Below are 20,375 nucleotides of genomic sequence, written 5' to 3'. Positions count from 1 at the left end.
TGATGTAAGTAAGGAGAAGGATACAGGGATAATCTGATGCTCATGAGCTTTTAGAGCCAAGTATTTATCTATCTTTCTATCTCTCTACCTATTTACCTACTTACTACCTGCGGTGGTTTTCTGTCCATTAATTCTTTAATACTCATACCTTCGAGAGGTAGAGCGTAATTCTCTTTCCCTTAAGTATAGGTTGGACTTACCCCACTTCTAATGAAGTGAATAAAAGGCAGTGACAGTGTGCGACTTCAGCCACTAGCATAAAAGGCACTGCAGCTTCCTCCTTCCTCTCCCAGATTGCCTGCCCTGGAGGATGTCCGGCGCCATGTTGTGAGGACACCTACGCGGCCTCTGGAGAGGCTCATGTGATGAGGAATTCAGCCCTCCTGCCAACAGCCACGTGAGGGAGCCATCTTGGAAATTAATCCTCCAGCCCCAGTTGAACCTTCAGATGACTGCAAGCACTGCCAACATCCTGACGGCAGCTACACAAGAAAGTCTGAGCTGGAATCTCCCAGCTAAGTCACTCCCAAATTCCTCACCCAGACAAACTAGGATATAATGAATATCTACTGTCTTAAGCCATGATATTTCGGAGTAATTTATTATGCAGCAGTAGATAACTACTATACTACTACCTTTGATAAACGTCTACCAAGAAGGTCAATGTCTTCAGCTATAAACATAAATCTTCATGACAATATTCCCCAAACACTATTCTAAAGAATAAATAGCCGTTTAATGTGTGGTATTACTGACATGATTAAAAAGCACAGTGAATCGCACTTATCATGTTTTCTACCATATACATCCTCAGCATCAAGTACAGTGCCGGATTCACAGTAACAATTCAATAAATATTTGTGGCATGGATGAATGCATCCCTTCCCAAGGATGGCTCTGAAGGAGATTGTCTTACAATATCATAGATCTCACAGCCTTGGGTTTCTTACCAAAACACAAGAATAGGCAGAGCAAATAGAAAATATAAATCCTTAAAACTCATTAAATATATAGTTTTACTTTTATGATTTTACTTTTTATTGAAAAATAGAAATACAGAAACCTACACAAAAATATCTATAACTTAGTGAATTACTAAAGACAAACACCCTTGAAAGAACCACCCACATCAAGAAATTGAACTTTGCCAACTATTCCAGAAGCTCCTCCAAACTGGGGGCTGGAGGGAGGGGAGAGGGGGTAGATATAGTTTCCTTTCCTACATCCCATTCTACATCTAAGAAAGGAAAGAAGCAGACTAGTTAGGCTTCGAAAACAGAGGAGATGAAAGGAGAACCAGGTGGAAGGGGTGACCCCTGTCATGGCCAAGATCTCAGGAGCAGAGTTATACCGACACTAAGAACCGCTGCCAGCTGTAGTAACTGGAGGAGAAGCAAGAGCAGTACGACAGGATCCTGAATGGAAGACTCTCAATGTGAACCTATTATCTTTTTCTTATCTTTAATACATGGCATAAAAGAGGCATGGATGGAATTTCTGAGTAAGAGATGTGATGGTGGTGGCAGGTTCAGACCTCACTTGTAAGGGAGGCAGCAGTCTTGCTCTGTATATTCTAATTTTGGGTAGCTTTCTGTTACACTGCCTACTCAAGTTAAACTGCCTTGAATTATGTTATCCTTTAATACTAAAACATCTGATAGTGTGCTAATGAGGTAAATAAATTAAGCTGAACTTTTAGCTATGTGCCATCAAGTACAAATTTTTTACTGCGATTATGGATTGCCTGGGTGTCCTAGCATAAAACCTCTGCCTTATTAATTCTCAACATACGGGTTTATAACATGTTGTTAAAATGGGTCAATTATCAACTGAACATTAGAGTATTGTAATCATTCAAAAGGATGATTCTGAAAAACAGAAAAGAATAGCCTCATGTTGATTTCCAAGTTTTTGCAACATCAGTTATAGCAACTAGAAAAGGCTGAATCATTCTAAAATTATGAGAACTTGCTTAACTTTATTCAGGGTGGAAAACAGATCTTACACAGCCTTAACAGGGCTCATAAGTCTTGTTCTCTAATGACGTAACTGTTTAGAGGTGCTAATCAAGTTTCCTGGACAGGCTACAATATTTCAAATGAAACAGGTTGGATTACTACACCAGTCTCCAAGGCAGCATGTGTGTGACCACAGGATACACAGGACTGAAGCAGGTTCCACTTACTGCCAAGGGACTTTGCTGAAGTCACTTTTTAGAAAGGGGTGGAGGCGGAATGTGTTAACAGCACTACTATGTGTTCCCACCAAAAAGTTTCTGTTAAAAAAAGAAGTATTGTCATAATTCCATTACATAAGAGGCTAGAAAGAACTATGTTGGGCACTAAATATGTTAAGAATAAAGTTCCATCCCTTTATGCAGAGAAAAGAGCTTGTTCTACTAGCTTCAAAGGCAATTTTTTTTGTGGTGGAAAGAGAGCATGGGCTTTTGAGTGAGACAAACCTGTGCCCTGCCGTATACAGTTAAGATAACCATGAGTAATCCATTTAAATTCTCTCAGCTTAAGTTTCCTCATCTAAAAAGAAAAAAATGGAGATAATAATGCCTTCCCACATGAGTCAAGATTTTCCTGATTATAACTGACAGAAACCTAAGTCATATTCACTTAAGCAAAAAGATTATTTATTGGAAAACGATAAGAGAGCCTCAAAGACTCCAAAGGATAGTTGGTTATAGGAGCTAAAGCCAAGACAGTTCCTCCAACTTGAAGAACTAAAACCAAAAATCTCTCCACAGCACTCTTTCTCTCTAAATCTCTATCTTTATCTAAGCTTTATCATGTTTTCTTCTAGAAATTTTGTAGTTTTAGGTTTACATTTAAGTTGATGATCCATTAAGAGTTAAATTTTGTATGGTTCAAAGGTATGGAAAAAAGTCCCCCCCAGTTTTTTTTGGATATAGATATCCGATTGTTCTGGCACCATTTGTTGAAAAGATTACTTTCTCTTCTGAATTGTCTATCCACATGTGTCAATAATCAGGTGTCAATGTATGTGTGGTCTATTTCTGGATACTCTGTTCTCCTCTATTGATCTATACCATTATCACACTGTCTTCATTACTGTAGCTTTAAAGGAAGTCTTGAAATCAGGGAGTGGAAGTCCTTCAATTTTGTTCTTTTTCAAACTTGTTTTTGCTATTCTGGGCCCTCGATATTTCAAAATAAATTTTAGACTCAGACTGTCAATCTCTACAAAAATGCCAGCTGAGTTTTGACCTGCTAGGATTGAGTGAGATCTATATATCCATTTGGAAGAACTGATACCATGTTTATACTGAGTCTTCTGACTTATAAATAGGGTATATCTATTAGTTTATTTTTCTTTAGTTTCCCTCAGCAATGTTTTGTACTTTTTAGCATATAGGTCTTTCATATCTTTTTTGATAAGAAAAATCCCTAAATACTTCATATTTTTTATGCTATTATAAATTATATTTTTAAAATTTCTATTTCAGATTATTTGTAGTCAGTATATAGAAATACAAGTGATTTTATATATTGCTCTTGTATCCTACAACATGACAAAATTCACTTATTACTTCTAGAAGCTTTTTTGTAGATTCCTTAGGCTTTTCTACAAAAATAATCATATTATTTATGAATAAAGATAGTTTTGCTTCTTCCTTTCTACTACGAGTGTCTTTTATTCCTTTTTCTTGCCTTATCGTACTGGCTAAAACTTTCAGTACTGAACAGAATTGGTAAGAGTAAATATCTTTTCCTTGCTCCTAACCTTAGGGAGAAAGCATTTGGCCTTTCACCATTAAGCATGATATTAGCTATAGGATTTTCATAGATGTACTTTATCAAGTTGAGGAAGTCCCTTTCTATTCCTAGTTTGCTGATTGTTTTTATCAAGAATGGATATTCAGCTTTGTCAAATATTTTTCTCTGTTTATTAAGATGGTCTTTATTAATTTGTTAATAGGGTGAATCATATTGTTGATTTTTTAAATATTCAGCCTACCTTGCAGGCTTGGGATAAACCCCACTTGGTCGTGATCTATCATCTTTTTTATATATTATTATATTGAATTTGTTAAAATTTTGTTTTGAATTTTACACCTATATTCATGAAAAAGATTCATCTGTAGTTTTCTTGTAATATCTTTGTCTGGTTTTCTTATCAGGTAATGCTTGTTCTCACAGAATCATAGAAAGTAGTCCCTCCTTTTCAATTTTCCAAAACAATGTGTGTAGAATTTATGTGTTATTTCTTCCTTAAATGACTGACAAACTTGTGAAGTCATCTGTGCCTGGAGTTTTCTTCATGGGAAGGTATTTAACTATGAACTATAAAAGACACAGGACTATTCAAGTTATCTATTTCTTCTTGAGTATGCTTTGGGGAAAACTTAGAATTTTTAAAAATACAAGAACACAAAAGCAAACACACCAGGGGCCATCAGAGTAATGATGACATGCTAGCACACCATATAACCACTAGAAAACTCCGCTGTCCATTCATGAAGTAAATGAATTCTTAATTTTATTTTGAGACTAGGTTTTACTTTGTGGACCCTATGACTGGGTCTTGGGGACACCAGGAGTCCCAGCACCACACTTGTGAAGTGCTGGTCTATGGTCTAGAGACTAAGAATACGACCACCATCAATATTCCAAGATTTTCTGCTAAAGAGTATTTTTATGAAGTAACCACATATTGACTAGACATTCGGGGTATTAAAGACTACTTTTTAAAGTTAGCAAAAAGCTTGAAAAACTTAAATCATCAAGAGAGCCAAACCTTGTATAACCAACCCTGTATCAAAAAAGAGCACCAACCTTGTTTCTGGGTGTCACCCATTCCAACAATATGGTCATGTGTAAAAACAAAGCTGCACTCAATGGATTCAAGAAAGGAAATGGATCTTCAGAAAAACGGAAGAAAGAGGGTATTGTTGTGACATTGTTTTGTCATAAAAGTAGATCAAAATGTGCTGTTAAAATTTGTTTTAAAATATTTTATGAAAGAAAAATTCCCCCTCTTTCAATTCTATATTAAATGCCCTCCCTTAATCAAGGGCTACAGGTTCCTTCTCCTACTCCTAATCCTGAGGATACATTTATAAAGAAAAAAGGGGGAGGGGAACATTGGGTAACAGTGAATACAAAACCCAGCTCAGCAAAAAGAACAAAACTGAAAAACCCCAAGGACACTTAAAAGACTGTTGTGTCCCAGGAGAGGGGAAGCAATGGCAGCCAGGGGCCACAGAGGCCAAGTGTAGGTTACAACAGTGCTTCTCAACCATCTACAGTGAAGGAACAGTTATTGTTTGTTTTGTTTTTCCTAATTCTTCACAGATTGATGGCCTCATAAAATACATTAAAAATGAGTTATTGGAAAAAGAAAAAACCTTAAATATCATAATGCAAATCCATCATTTTTATGACTGCAGTCAACAGACGTGATTATCTAACTATTTCAAATGTTTCTAAAGACTCTCAATTCTGTACTTATCATGAACTGAAACAGATATAGACACCTTGGGTAACAGTGACTAAAAGGTTCAGATACACCCTTCCCTCGCCCTCATTTTCCCAGGATGATCATTGTGCTGGGTGAGCAAGCACCGCAGCTCCATGTGTGAAGACTGCAGCACGTCTGAAACATGGGTCACCTGGAGCCTCCCTGTTCAGTTTCACATCCCTAGAACCTGACTATCAGCCTCATTTCCCTCCTTTCCCTCCCCAACCGTTTCATATATTGTTTTCTGGCAGATGTCTCAAATACAATTTCAATCACAGTAGTACTCAAAACAATCACTCAAAACAAACATTCAACTCCTCAGTTGGGTATTTAAGGCTCTACCTATATCATTATGTCTTTAAAATGTCTTTTCTTTCTTATCTCCCACTTCTCTGTGCACGTTTACGATTTAGCCAAACTGGGCTGTTCTACTGTTCTCCAAATGTGCTATTTTGCCACCTGAAGTCATGCTCATTCATTCTCTCTAGCTTCTCTCCATCAGTACTAACAGTCCGTCAGAGCCCATCCCAAATGTCACCTCCTTTATAGATTTTTCCCACTAGAAGTAACCTCTCAGCCCACTAAAGAACTCTGTACTTCGACTTAATTATTATGACGTGCACTATTATTGTTATGTAGTCGTCTTATGCCCCTAACCACATTTTACTTTTGAGATGTGGGTCTGATTGATGAAAATGGTTAATAAATAACAGATGAGAGATAAACTGATACTACCTGTTAGGTGTCGTGGTGCCTTTATCATGTGGAGAGAGAAAATGTTGCCATAAAGAAAAGTGGCTCCAGATAAAAACGGTCACCTATAATGATCACATCCCATTAATTCCCGTTATCCTCTGTGTACTACTTGGTTCCAACCCATACTTCCCTTTCTGGATCCTAGGTGGCAATACCTCCCCCACAAATAGGCTGGGGAAAAACAAGGCCAATTCAAAAAGAGCATATGAAGGGGTTAGTCTGCACTTCGCCCTGAAAGCCAACTGCGTAAAACAGACAGGATTAGTAAGACCAGGAGCCTGGGTGTGTTTCACAAGCTCAGTGAGCACCAATTACCGGGGAGTTCAGAGTTCTAATGCGCACTGACCTGATCAAGCCTAGCGGAAGTTTTGTGCCTATTTCTGGGCACCACAGTTTATGAGAGATGCTGACAATCTGCAACATTTCCTGAAGAGAAGTATGAAAATAGAGAAGGATTTAAAAATTTAGGACATGTATTGAAAGTATAAAGGACTAAGGATGCCTTGTCTATAACAGAAGAGAATTTCTGGTTGTTTTAAAATATAAGTGTTCCTGCTATGATATGTGCATTCCTTTTTTCAAAAATTGCATTCTAGTAAATTACACATTAAGAATAAGAGGCTCATGAGAAAAATATGGTAAGGTCAGACCATACGTTACAGTTGCCTGCACAACTCTGTAACTACTACATTAACAAAACCCAAAAAAATTCAGTAAAAACATTAACGTACTTAAAATGGCACATAATATTCCTAATAAATAAAGAATTACCACAGTAAATATAGGACTTTTTAAAAAGGTAAAGGTAACTTAATGCAAGGGGCTTTAAGTTTGAGGAAAGATTGAAATTGCTGAGTTATGGGAAAGAGGAGAGGGACACCATCATCAGAAGTTACAGTGAAGAAGCAGGATTTGGAGAACGTAACAGAGAGGGCTAGCTAGCTCTGGCTCGTTATCTTGTGTTAGTTTCCTTTCGACAATGACAGAGGAAACCATGCAATAAATACTTAAATACAGAGTATGGCAAAACTGAGCCTATTGGAAAGATATAGACTGAATGGACATACCGTGCAATTACAATACACTTCCAACACCTGCTATGTCCACCTGTATCAGTGTACTTTGCATTTAGCTGCTGCTATTTAGTAGTCAAAATATTAATGTGCTACGAAAAATCAACTACAAACCACGCACCTTTTGTATTATACTGACATGCTTCCAGTATTTTCCATTCATGTATGAACTAACTCATGTTACTAAAGCATGCTCCATAGCAGAACAAACTGTACTTTAAAGACGATCCCTATATGGGCATACAGTAGCAACAGCTCAAACGACAATCATTTGAGATACTGCTATATCCTAAAATTGTAATTCAGAAAGCAAGAAACATAAGCACACCACAGAAAAATAAAACAACAAAAGAAAAGGAAAAGGAGAAAGTTCACAGAAGCTACCTGTGACTGTTCGTTTTTAGTAGGAATATACACTATTGTCAGAACTACCATAAATTATATCTGGAAATTTGGGGCAAGTGAAAACTTTAGTTTTGAATTCTGGATAAGGAAAATCAGGAGAGAGGAAAAGAGCAGCAGTAAATATAACTCTTTCTTGATTTCAATGAAATACTTTCTTCTCAGTCCACAATAAATTCAGTACTTTGAAATATAAATTAAATGACTAAATAAAATCAAAACTATTTCTATTCTGCATCTACTCCTAGCTCAGAAGTGGATTATGTACCATCATATTCATTATCTCATTAACATTCTCAGTAATCCATTATGGTGTATAACGTAACCCGACCACATTATAACAGTTAGAGAAACTAAGACTTAGAAGAGAATTTAGTAAATTTTATGTTATTTAAAAATGAGAGAGAAGATAGAATAAAGGTAGGAATAAAACAGGGAAGGAAAGGGGAAAAGGAGGGAGGAAAAGACTTCACCCTAGCAAAATATCAACTCAGAGAACATGGTATTAAAACCCAATCACACTCACTGAACCAAATTCCTTTACTTATCTTTCTATGATGCCCCAGATGCCTTTGTGAAGAAATTGTCCCCCCTCCATAATCTAGAAAAGGCACCAGCAAACAACTGATCACAGGCCAAATCCAGCCCAATGCCTGTTTTTGAAAATAAAGTTTTATTGGAACCCAGCCACACTCGTTCATTTGCATATTGTCTGTAGCATGCTTTGACAGCAGAACTGAGCAGTTGTGATAGAGACCATATGGCCTGCAAACCTAAAATTTTATTATCTTGCCCTTTAGAGAAGACGCTGGGGCCTCTGATCTGGAGTGTGTTTTTCTCTAAGCCCTAGTTCTCTAAAGAAGGGAGACAGGACAAGGACAGTGAACTAAAAGCAGTCACGGGTCCCCTACTTCATGAAAGAATAAAGGGAAGTTCCCTGCAGAAGTTATCAGATATTTCAATAATTACTTTGTGATTAAGTCTCAAATGCAAATTTTGACTCAAATTGAGCAACAATAAATCAGACTTATTGTAGGGATAAACAGTACCCTACTTTTATGGCACTTTCTTCCAGGTACACATTCCTAGTTTTATAAAAGTATGTCCACTCCTATTTGATTAGACAGAAATTATTTCCTTTAAAATAAGACGAGGATTCTCTGTGAATTCTTTATGGTCTTTCAAGCAACAGACAACTGTTTTGCTTTAAAATCAGATTTCATAAGAGTGAGTTAAAGCAGTCTTTATTTCTAAAAGCTGCTTATTAAGTGTGACTTGACTGGATCCAAAAAATTCCCTCAACTAAAGGTCTCAAATTCTGAGACATTATTTAATCTGTGGTTTAGAAAAAAAATCTTTGTGAGGTCAGCTTTTGAATTTATATTCATTTACCAGGATCAGGCAGCTTTTTAAGGTTCGCTATCTTATGCTTGCTGAGAAACAACTATAATCAATATATACCATCCTTAGAAGTTTGAGGATTTTGGATTTTAAATAAAAAGAATATTTGGGGGAAATTATCAGTTTCCTTCCTAGCAAATATGTAAAACTAAATGGGCTTTCAAACAGTTCCAAATTATAAAGGACGATGCAAGAATTCATCAACCAAAAAAAAAAAAAAAAATGCCTAGGGAGATTAATTAGCCTAATTTTCTTCTGGGTGCACAGAATGCAAAATCCTTCCATTTCTAACTACAACTTTACTAAAACTCAATCTTTGATGACAAGTCACAAAATGTGACTGTCATATGCACTTGTAACTCATGCCATTACCTATTCTCCTTAACTATATGAAAGAATGATAGCCCCACTTGAAATGGGTTTTCTCCAACATTTCCTTTAAACTTTTCAAAGAAAGAACATCAGTAAGATTATCATATTCAAGTATATCACAAGCTAAAACTATTTCTTGAAAAGCCTCCTCTATGATTATTTTGTCCAGTATGCTATCATTTCAGTTGTTTCTTAACAATTTCACTGGATCATTTAAAATTTTCAAGATTCCAGCCCATTTCCACAACTCATTTTGTCAAATACCCACTGAGTATACTTCATATTCATTCATATCTTCATTAAAACTAATAATCTGGTCTCTATCCTGGCCATTATACTGATAGGTTCTCTCTAGTCTCAACATCTCTATGGCCTTGAGCCAAATCAAATGTCTTTTCTTGGGTCTATTCTTATTTATTCAACAGCATTTGAGCATTCCCTTCATTATACAACCTTTGGGCTCCTGTAGACCTTCTACCTGTGTAATTCTCTTCCACTGGATCCTCCAAGTTCAGGCCTTGATTTTCCCATAGTTGTATGTGTTCAGAAAATATAACAAATGTTTAAGTTAAAAAGAAAAGGTATTACAGTAAAAGACACATTGCCATTAATACCCCTCAAGACACTCCTCCTCACTTTGAACACACTTATCCCATAATTCCTGCCACTTTCTGAAGCAGTTCTGGAAGTCCTTTCGTGAGTTTCTTTAGTTGCGCTGTCGTGGTTACCTCAATGTTCTGAATTGATTCAAAACATTTACCTTTAATGGTTATTTTGACTTTGGGGAAGAGCCAGTAGTTGCATGGTGCCAGATCTGGTGAATAAGGTGGATGAGGACACATGGTAATATTTTTATTTGACAGAAATTGCCATCCAGAAGCGATGCGTGACATGGAGCCTTTCCAATGTGATCACAAAATACGGTGAATGCTGCTGCCAAGTGCCATCCAATGGAAAGGCAGGGATCTTCAATACAGGAAGCAGTGTGTCAAACCTTAGTAACAGTGTGTGACAAGTTTCCACTTGTTCAGTGCAGTCATTTGGGTGTGAGCTACAGTTGAGAGACGGTGTGTTTTAAAGTGTGCCGTAAATCATCCCCCATCATAACAACACTCCGTGTCACACATCGCGTCTGGTATATGGCAATTTCTGTCAAAATAAAAATTTTACCATGTGTCCTCATCCACCTTATTCACCAGATCTGGCACCGTGCGACTTCTGGTTCTTCCCCAAAGTGAAAAAGATTCAGGTTATCGAAGCAGCTACAACAGAGCAACAAAAGACACTCATGAAAGAGGACTTCCAGAACTGCTTCAGAAAGTGGCAAGAATGACGGGATGTGTGTTTGAAGTGAGGGGAAGTATTTTGAGGGGGATTAACAGCAATGTGTCTTTTACTGTAATACATTTTATAAAATTTAAACATTCACCATATTGTTTGCTCACACCTCGTATGTTACACTTCCTTCCTCAAAAGGCTCACTTTGGTTTCATGATCCCCTTCTTCTCCACCATGATCCCCTAGCTCCTCTGCAGTCCCAGCTGCCAATAATCAAGAGTAGGTATTCTGTCAACAGCTCCAAATAAACATTTACGGTCTTAGGCAAGTAACTTGAACTTCTTTGGACTTCATTCTTATGTCAGTTAAGTAAATTCTCTAGAAAATGATCAAGGAGTCAGGGCTTCCAAGATGGAAGGGAGAACAGGAGCAAAGTGAAAGCATTGGGAATTCTCACAGCACTGGCAGGACAGTGAGAAGAGCTGCCTGTTTCAGATTAATTGCACAGGCTGGGAAACAGTGTAAAACAGAATTGCATGGACAGATAGGCTTTGGAAGCAATTATTTCTTTCAAGAGGAACCATTATTTCTTTAAAAAAGAGATTAAAGTACACTACTCTGGAAGCAATATTGCAGGGAGATTGGGCCTGGGAGAGAATGAGGCCAGGGAAATGAAATAGAAAGCTAATCCAGGTATAAAGAGATTATGACTACCTGCTTAATGAAGTCTGAAATCATTGCCCAAGCATTCAAGATCTTTCCAAGTCCTCTTTCCAGCTTTATCGCTCATTATTCCCTTGCAAGAAATCTCTCTTCCAGCCTAGATTATTACCTGCTCCCTAATTCCAGTACACCCACGGAGCCCCACCATTAATGACTTGATTATCCAACCTTCACCCTCTTCTTCTCCTGGTCTTTAAAAGCTAGGCCACTTCAGAAGTCTAGTTTATGCCTAAACTTGGTCACAATGGTTTCTCTAACCATTCCGATCCATAACAAATCTTCACATTTTTAAAGGCCTACGGTACATGCAGCATACATGAGTGCTTAACTGTTTTTAAATTAATGTTTACTAACTATATTTTATCAACTGTATTATAAGGTATTTGGTGACACTGATTATCCTTTTATTTCTTTTTTCACTTGCCTAATCCTCTACAGATTCCAGTATCACTTTAAGCCAAAAATCAACACTTCCCGGTTCCTCACAGTACTGCACCCAAGCACCAAGCCCAGCCCATTCTGGGTACTCTGCTGCTGTTATTGTAAGCAGCTCGGGACACTGGGCAGGAGGTACAGGTGCTACCCCAGTGCAAGGTTCTCCTTCTGTCGTCCATTGGGTCATACTAAGATCCTCCCCTGTATCACTTAATACCACTCCAAGCAGATTTATGTTGGATCTCAATTTAGGGTCTTTCTTCAAACTCATTTATTCTCTCTACCTCAGAGTAGAGACAGAGATAAGGGGTCTTAGCTTCCCATTTTAACTACTGACGTTAAAATAATCTAGTAATACAGAGTATTTCTTCCTGCAGTGTGGTGTGTCGGAAAGACCACTGGCTTTGGAGCCAGGGAAATCTCATCCAAATTCCAGTTTCACAAACTGTTACCTGGACCTCCAGAGTCCTTACCTATTTAAAAAGAAAAAGAAACACACACACACACACACACACACACACACACACACACACACACAAAGTAGGGAAAAATTACCTTGCGTAGTTATTGAGAATATTAAATAAGACCGTGTATATAAAGCACCCTAGTCCAGTTCCTACAAACAGTATTTATTCAATACAAAATACTTCCCTTCCCTCACTTCTACCCTTCAAAGACAAGGATATTTGGGCCTTACCTCAAAAGACCCCTATTCCACTGACCTGAGGTAGGGCCAGGGTATCAGTGCAGCCCAGGATGAGAACCACTGACTAAAAGTTAACTGGGATCATCCAGAGTTAAAGGGAGCCCCTGAGGCCCTTGAAGTGTTGCCCACTTTTACAAGTTGCCCTAGATAAGACTATGCAGCACAGATGCAACTGCCCCAAATTTACCTTGGTTCCATAGATTCCTAAAATAATCTCGGAACCAAGCTACTTAATATGACAGCAATCAAGGTGGAAAATATCCAATAAGTATCCATCAGAATCCAGGTGTACCACATATCACAATGGAAATCACAAGAGCACACAGCTCAGGAGATAATTTTAAAATATACTTTCTATGCCCTAGAGTACCTGAAAATCTAGGCCTAAACTGCTCTTTCTATTAAACTGTACATTAATTATCCTTCAGTTAGTGGCTCCAGTCACAAATTTAGCAGCCTTAGCAACAGAGTGTGTGATGGTTAATCTTAAGTATCAACTCGACAAGGCTAAGGGATGCCCAGATAGCTGGTAAAACAGTATTTCTGGGTGTGTTTGTGAGGGAGTTTCTTGAAGAGATTAGCATTTAAATCAGTAGACTGAGTAAAAAACATCTACCCTCACCAATGTGGGTAAGTATCATCTACTCCCGGAGGGCTCAAATGGAACAAAAAGGCTCAGAAAGGGTGAATTCATATTCTTTCTTCCTCCCTCGCTCCTCCTCCTTCTCTCTCTCTCTCTCTCTCTCTCTCTCTCTCTCTCTCTCTCTCTCACACACACACACACACACACACCATTTCTCCTGCCCTTGAACATCAGAACTTCTGGTGTTCAGACTTCATGAAGCCTTCAGACTCCACGACTTACACCAGCACCCCTCACCTCCCCTAGTTCTCAGACTTTTGGGCTTGGACTGAATATACCACCAGCTTTCCTGGTTCTCTAGTTTGCAGGTGGCACATTGTGGGACTTCTCAGCTTCCTTAACCAAGTGAACCAATTCTTATAATAAATCTTCTCTTACATATATATATATATATATATATATATATATATATATATATATATATATATATATACATGTCTTATTGGTTCTGTTTCTCTGGAGAGCCCTGACTAATCCAGAATGGTTCCCTAGTTCAGAATCAGTGTCTACATCTGAAGGTGAAATGCAGTGTCAATTCATTTACTGCTGTCATATTCCAGCAATCAATGGACCACGCGGTGCTATGAGGAGTTGTACCTTATCCACCTGGGATGCTCTTTAGCACACCCTTCTGCAGCCTATCTGACTCTCAGACTGCCAAGGCCAACACACACAGATATTGTTTGGCCTGCAGTGTTTCTTAAATATATTTATCCATTGTCATCATTTAAAAAGCAGATATTTTTCATATATATATAACACACCTGAGATTCTGGGCTCCTTGTAATAACATGAGCATATCTGGCAGTGTTACGCTCATACTCTCACATGGAAACAACGCTGTGGCTGAGTAGCATCTGTTGCCTTAGATGAAGCACATACTTGCTAGTTCACTACAGTTCTCACCATTTCCTATCAAGCCAGAGTCACTCTTTTCCAGTGCCTGCCTGGCCTGGAGCATCTGCACTGATTACCTAAGTCAGATTAGAAAGCAGGTTGACTACTCAGGTGAATCTGCTAGTCAGTGTCCGGCTGAGGAGGCAGCTCCTACCCAGGATGTCAGCACACAAGGACCCTTGGGAGCTTTCCTCCATGTTCATAACCTTAGACCACGTATGACTCCAACCTGCATGAGTATCTCCCTAAGACAGCTGCCTGTTCTAGGCCCCTGCACCTGTCCTGATACCCTGACGTGCGTGCCTGCTTTCTGTCTCTGTTTGAACAGTGAGCCGTGTCCCACTCCCTGCACTGAGTGTGCCCTAACTGACCAGCACAGCCCCGGCGGCTTCCAGGGAAGGATGAGGAAAATGAGAGCTGTGTCTCCTGACACAATGGCCTATTTTAGCTTTTGAACCCTCAACTCACTTCTACAGAATATCATGAGTCAGACTAAAGTGGGATTAAACTGCAGCAACAATCCGTCAGGAAGAATGGACTCACGTGTGGTGTGACATGATACAAAGAAGAACACTGTGGAAGCTAGAAGTTCAAGTACTTCAGTCATAGTAAATTGGTGCGGTCCTGCTCCTAGGTGGGCTAGGGATCCGTGGTACCTAGTTTAGAGACACTCCAGCAACTATTCAGACTACTGCTGTGGACTAAATGTTTAGTGTACCCACCCAATTCATATGTTGAGGCTTAATCCCAAAGTGATGGCATTTAGAGGAGGGGCCTTGGGAAGGTAATCAGGTCAGGTGAGTGGAGCTCTCATGAGTAGGATTAGTGTCCTTACAAGAAGTGACACCAGACAGAAGACCTCTCTCGGCCATGCGAGAATACAGAAAGAAGATGGCTGTCTACAAGCCATGAAGCAGGCCCTTACCAGACAGTGGATCTACTGGTGACTTGCCCTTAGACTTCCCAGCTTCCAGAAATGTGAGAAATAAATATCTGTTGTTTAAGCCACCCAGTCTATGATGTTTTTGTTATAGCAGCCCAAACTGACTAAGACAACGGTAGGAACAGTTATGGTCTTACCAAACAAAAAAAGGTAACATTGATTTTTTTTTTAAAGGTTATGTTTTCTCACATCCATTATCTACAGGAAACATTACTACTTAGCCTTCTAGTTTAGTAAGATCCAGCAATTTCCTAGATATTTCTGAATAATGCTACTATATTTCTGTATAATCCTAACTACAGGACTTTAGCTTCACCATATTCTGAATAAAACTGGTTCATTATTTTAAGAGGCTAATTCGAACACATATCATGTTTACAAGCGAGTTTCTCCCCTCCTGAAACACTACATTCTTACATTCGGAGTACTTCTTTTTCAGATGACAAAAATTTTACTAGACAATTGAAACCTTTCCTTAGTTATCTCACAAGTATGGTTTTCCAAAATGCTTTCTTAGCATCATATTCTTAGGCTTAATAACTCTTACAAAAAGATTAAGTACAGGTGAGGCCAGCCCGGTGGCTCAGGTGGTTGGAGCGCTGTGCTCCTAATGCTGAGGTCGCTGGTTTGATTCCCACATGGACCAGTGAGCGGCGCCTCTACAGCTAAGATTGTGAACAACGGCTCTCCCTGGAGCTGGGCTGCTGAGTGCAGTCACTGGCTACCGTATTGCGCCATGACTAGCCGGCAGCCATCATGGCCGACGACTGGCACTGACTGCCTCAGCTGGGGGGGGAGTGCAAGGCTCATAACACCAGCATGGGCCAGGGAGCTGTGTCCTACACAACTAGACTGAGAAATAACGGCTTAAACCGGAGTGGGGGGAGGCGGAAGAAGGGGAGGGAAGTGCAGGAATATACATAAGCCAATTTTTACCACATCCTAAAGAAAATTAAGAGCAGCATCTTCTAATGACCAGCTCTTCCTTATAAGAAAATATACAAATATAAAACAATCTTTGGTTTAGTAACGGTAGAGAATACTTACAATTTTATCATTTCAGTAATTACTCCCCCCTTATTCTGGGGACCACTATTTCTCCCCACAAAGCAAACCAGTGAGAAGTTCAGGGGCATGTAGGTGGGCCCAAATGGGGCAGGCATTAGAAAGTTGGTCTATGCCTATCTACAGACTATCCAGCATGGGATCTGCTTCCTGCTACGTGGACTATGGAAGCACAAGATTTGTACTACAACTCTCATCTAATTTATACTAGTTTGTGCCGGATTTCTACTGCCCAAAATAAAGGATCCTAACAAATACAGAAGCATTTTTTTACTGACTGAGTTTTTATGTACATGATTTATCTAACCCTTTGACTTAACTTAGCCAAGAATAAAATTCAGATGCTGAAGTCAGGACTCAATTTCAGAATAAATTCACTCTACCCCATGTAAGAAGCATATGTGCTTAGAGTATAATATTAAGCAAAATCATGATCACTGATTTAATGGCATTTTCATTTTAACATTAAAAAATTCTATTAGTAGATAAAATAGGTACACTCGGACATATAAACTTATGAATTGACGATGCCTTCATCATAGTGTAATGAAATTTCACTGCAGCAAATCAGTAAGGTATGTAGTCAAACTCCATGGTATCTCAATATTTAGAAATTATACTAGAAGTTGTATTTTATCTTTCATTTCTTTGGGATGGTGAGGTAAAATTACATTAACGCTGGTGAAGAGTATACTAATCCTAGGAATTAGGGGTGTTTATTTTGGGACTTAGACTATCAGTTATAAGCCTGGTGATTACATTAGAAGCACCTAAATGTAATTAACATGTAAAGCAGTTCTAATGCAAACCTTCTTTTACGAGTATAGCCAAATGTTCCAAGGTTATAATTCAACAACTTCAGGAACTTAGATCTTAAAACCCTCAACAGTTATTCTGGATTACTTCTGGTATGCACGTAGGTATTTTTTATTTATTTTTTTGCTATTGTTTTGTGTTATACAGGAGTTTCTCTTTTTTTGTGTTTGTTGTTTTACTCTCTTGGCATGAACTAAACATCTAGAAAGATATTAGTATAGCGATGTAGGTATATCATCTATAGGAGAAAAATAATTTCATAGTACTTTCCGGGGGGGGGGGAAGGGGGAGCTTTCCAATTTTCCCAAACACGTTCCATCTTTCTGCTATTTGACTGGCGAGGAAAGTAAGGACATAATAATAAAAAGATAGAATTCTTAGACTAGAAAACAAGAAAATTTGATTTTGAAGAGAAAAATAATTAAGTATATTATGATCCAAGAGCATTTTTTCTTCCTTTGACCCTCAAGAAAATGAGCAGAGGCAACATCAAGTTCAAATAAACAGGACAACCAATCAAACTGATAAGGCCCAACAAATCAAAACAGAGATACTGTAAAACTGTAAACTATGGAGTAAAGTGATTATATAAATAATGTACTCTCATTTTTTTTTTGTCTCATATATTATTGAATCTGGTTTACAATGAGCTGAAATAGAGTTTTAACTGGAATATATAAAGGTCAATGAGTCTGTGATCTAAGAGTTTCGAAAGAAACACCTTGCTATTCTAACAGAGCACAGTAAATGCTGAACCAAATTAATTATGCTTGGTAATCACAGTTCTAATATGTATATTTTCTACAAAGGAGTAAAGAGAAACTAATATAAATTGCTGACTTCCATTTTCACTTGAACTTCACAACCCTTGGATACAGAGTGGAAAACGAGTCAACTAGAAACTAAAAATGAAAGGTTAATGAGGCACAAAAATCTGATGTTTTACTTAGGGGGAAAAAAATAATTTATCCCCCCGGAGTGGAACGTATTAAAAAAAGTGTTCCCTAATCTTTTCTATAGTCCATAGTTCATATTCCACAAGACCACACTTCCAATCATTATCAAGATTAAGATCTAATATTATTCACTGACTACTACAATATGCAGGAAAACTTGTACAAGCATTTTGTCTTCTCTCTAGACTGTTACAAATACCGTTAATTCTTTGAACAACATCAAATTAGTAAAGCTGAAACTGTTCTTACCTTAGACTAACGCTATATAACCACAGATTGGAATATGGAGCTGAGGGCAGTCACAACCCAAATCCTCATCTATGATGAACCCAGGCTTTTGTCTTCAGGCTTCCTGATCAGAACTTGCTTCCTGGTCCATTTAGTTTCTTTCACACTAACCACGGTCTACTCACTTGCATTCCACCTCTTCTCTGCAAAGTATTTGTAGACCCTGCCCAAAGTAGCTGCTCCTCAAGCCATATCTTGCCTGCATCACATTTTAAAGAATACCATATACACTGGCCTAACCCAATGCTGGGTCTCTCCAGGACAGCCCAATTTTGAAGGTGCCTGAGATCAACTGCTAACATAAATAAAGAAAATGTCCTTTGGCACAGCATAGTTAATATGCAATCTGACTTAAAGACAAAATGCATTATTAGACAATTTCTATGAGAGCCTTTCCTCCCAATAAAATTACTAACTAAAGGTATTGTTTTCCAAAGTTTAATTGATTTACACTAATTTTATCTTATAAGAAAATTTCATTTCAAAATAACTTTTAGGGTTACTATTTTAGCTTTTAGGTAACAAAGGAACTCAGTGGATCTTCATGCAATTAATATTTTAATAGAATTCATCATCCGAACAAAATGCTGGCAAACCAGTCAGACAAATATTCAGGGTTAAATAATTACTTAAAATGCTCATTTATATTCTCCTATTGATAATTATATATTTTTACCTTGAGAAGGTATGTGGGAATATTACTGAAGTCCACCGGCAACTTCAAAAGAAAACGAGCTGAAAATTCACCAGTCTGTAGAAAGAAAGATATAATAATAAGATTAAAATCAAAAATAGATTGTGAAGTGACAATTATGGCCAAGGCCACTAGTTCAACCTGTTTAAAATACAGGCATCTTCAATTTGGGAAAGCAACATGAAGAAAGAAAAGTAGGGGAGGATCAAAAGGAAGTATTAAATTATTAGTTACTAAAAAGCAAAATTAGAATTTTTTAAATCTGCATTTTAAATGTGCAATAAAGTTATAATAAGTATCACCTTTTTTTCTTTTAAAAGTCTAAAAAGAATACCTGACTATGATTTTCTAAACATCCAAACACTAGAGTTATACCTGCCCCTTCAATTCATTTGTATTTTCTAAAGCATTCAGACCACTTCACTAATATTTATAACCCACAGGCTCATGACATGTCTCACCAGCCTTTATAGTGTTGTCTAGAAGTGCATACAAAGGTTAAACTTCTCCCCATATGAAGCAGTACATCAGTGGGTACCCGAAGGAGATTTAATTTCCTGACAATCTGTTAACATCATTATCATCAACTAATGTTTTTCGGTAATTCTTTCTATGATCCAATCTTCTTCATAGGAAAGATGGACAGAAGTTTGGTGATTTAAAACATTTAACTAAACTATAAATAATACCTTCTATTTTTTAAAAGAAAATTCATGTAAAAGAAAAAAGTTTCTCTCTCAATTTTTATGATGGGGAAGGCTTAAGGAATCACATTGTTTTAAACTATGCGAGTCTAGAGGAAGGGTTTTCCAACTGGGCTATGCAGACACCGAGGTGTCCCAAGGAAACTCTGTAGAGGCAACAAAGGTGAGTGCTGAGCTGTTGGGGTCCTGGGTCTTCCAGCCTCTCTCATTGCAAGCCCGCAGCTCAGCTTGGGATTCTGACATACTGGGGTTTCACTGTGATGTGATGTTTGAAGCAATAACGCCAAGAATAATCTAGACCTATGTACTCTAAAGAGTGGATCTCTATCCTTTTCATACTGTGACTCGTAAAGAGCTCCCAATATCTCCACTGTCTTTCCCCCTTAAAAAAAAAAAAAGTACCTCAAACTCCCCAAAACATATCTTTAAACATAGTAAGCATTTACAAATTTTTTTTAATGATGGCTGGATGAACACACTTTTTTTAATGATGGCTGGATGAGCACACAGGCACATTTCTACAGCTGATTCCACAACATACACCATTCCTGTCTACAAACACCTTAGGAACTTACTGGATTCAAGGTCCTGGCCCTAATTTTAAAACTCTGACCTAAAACCTTGAAAATGCAAACAGAAATATAAACCTTGAGCTCAAAAGATAACAATGATAACTACCATCTACGTAGTTGTTCACTGTTTGTTTTCCTGCTTACAACATCTTTTAACTTCT

General features: G+C 38.0%; 1 protein-coding gene across 1 annotated transcript in view; it reads right to left on the bottom strand.

Moving 5' to 3' along the window:
- Nucleotides 1-20,375, bottom strand: part of BABAM2 (BRISC and BRCA1 A complex member 2) — a 367,400-nt gene that overhangs the window by 218,316 nt on the left and 128,709 nt on the right. The window contains exon 6 of the mRNA XM_019735370.2: nt 18,921-18,995. Within this exon, the coding sequence (XP_019590929.1) occupies nt 18,921-18,995 (75 nt within the window). The remainder of the gene's footprint in view (nt 1-18,920; nt 18,996-20,375) is intronic.

The sequence above is a fragment of the Rhinolophus sinicus genome, linkage group LG05, assembly GCF_036562045.2.
Source record: "Rhinolophus sinicus isolate RSC01 linkage group LG05, ASM3656204v1, whole genome shotgun sequence".
Lineage (NCBI taxonomy): Eukaryota > Metazoa > Chordata > Mammalia > Chiroptera > Rhinolophidae > Rhinolophus > Rhinolophus sinicus.
The sequence above is the reverse complement of the archived record's forward strand: the minus strand, read 5'-3'. Positions and strand labels throughout refer to the sequence as shown.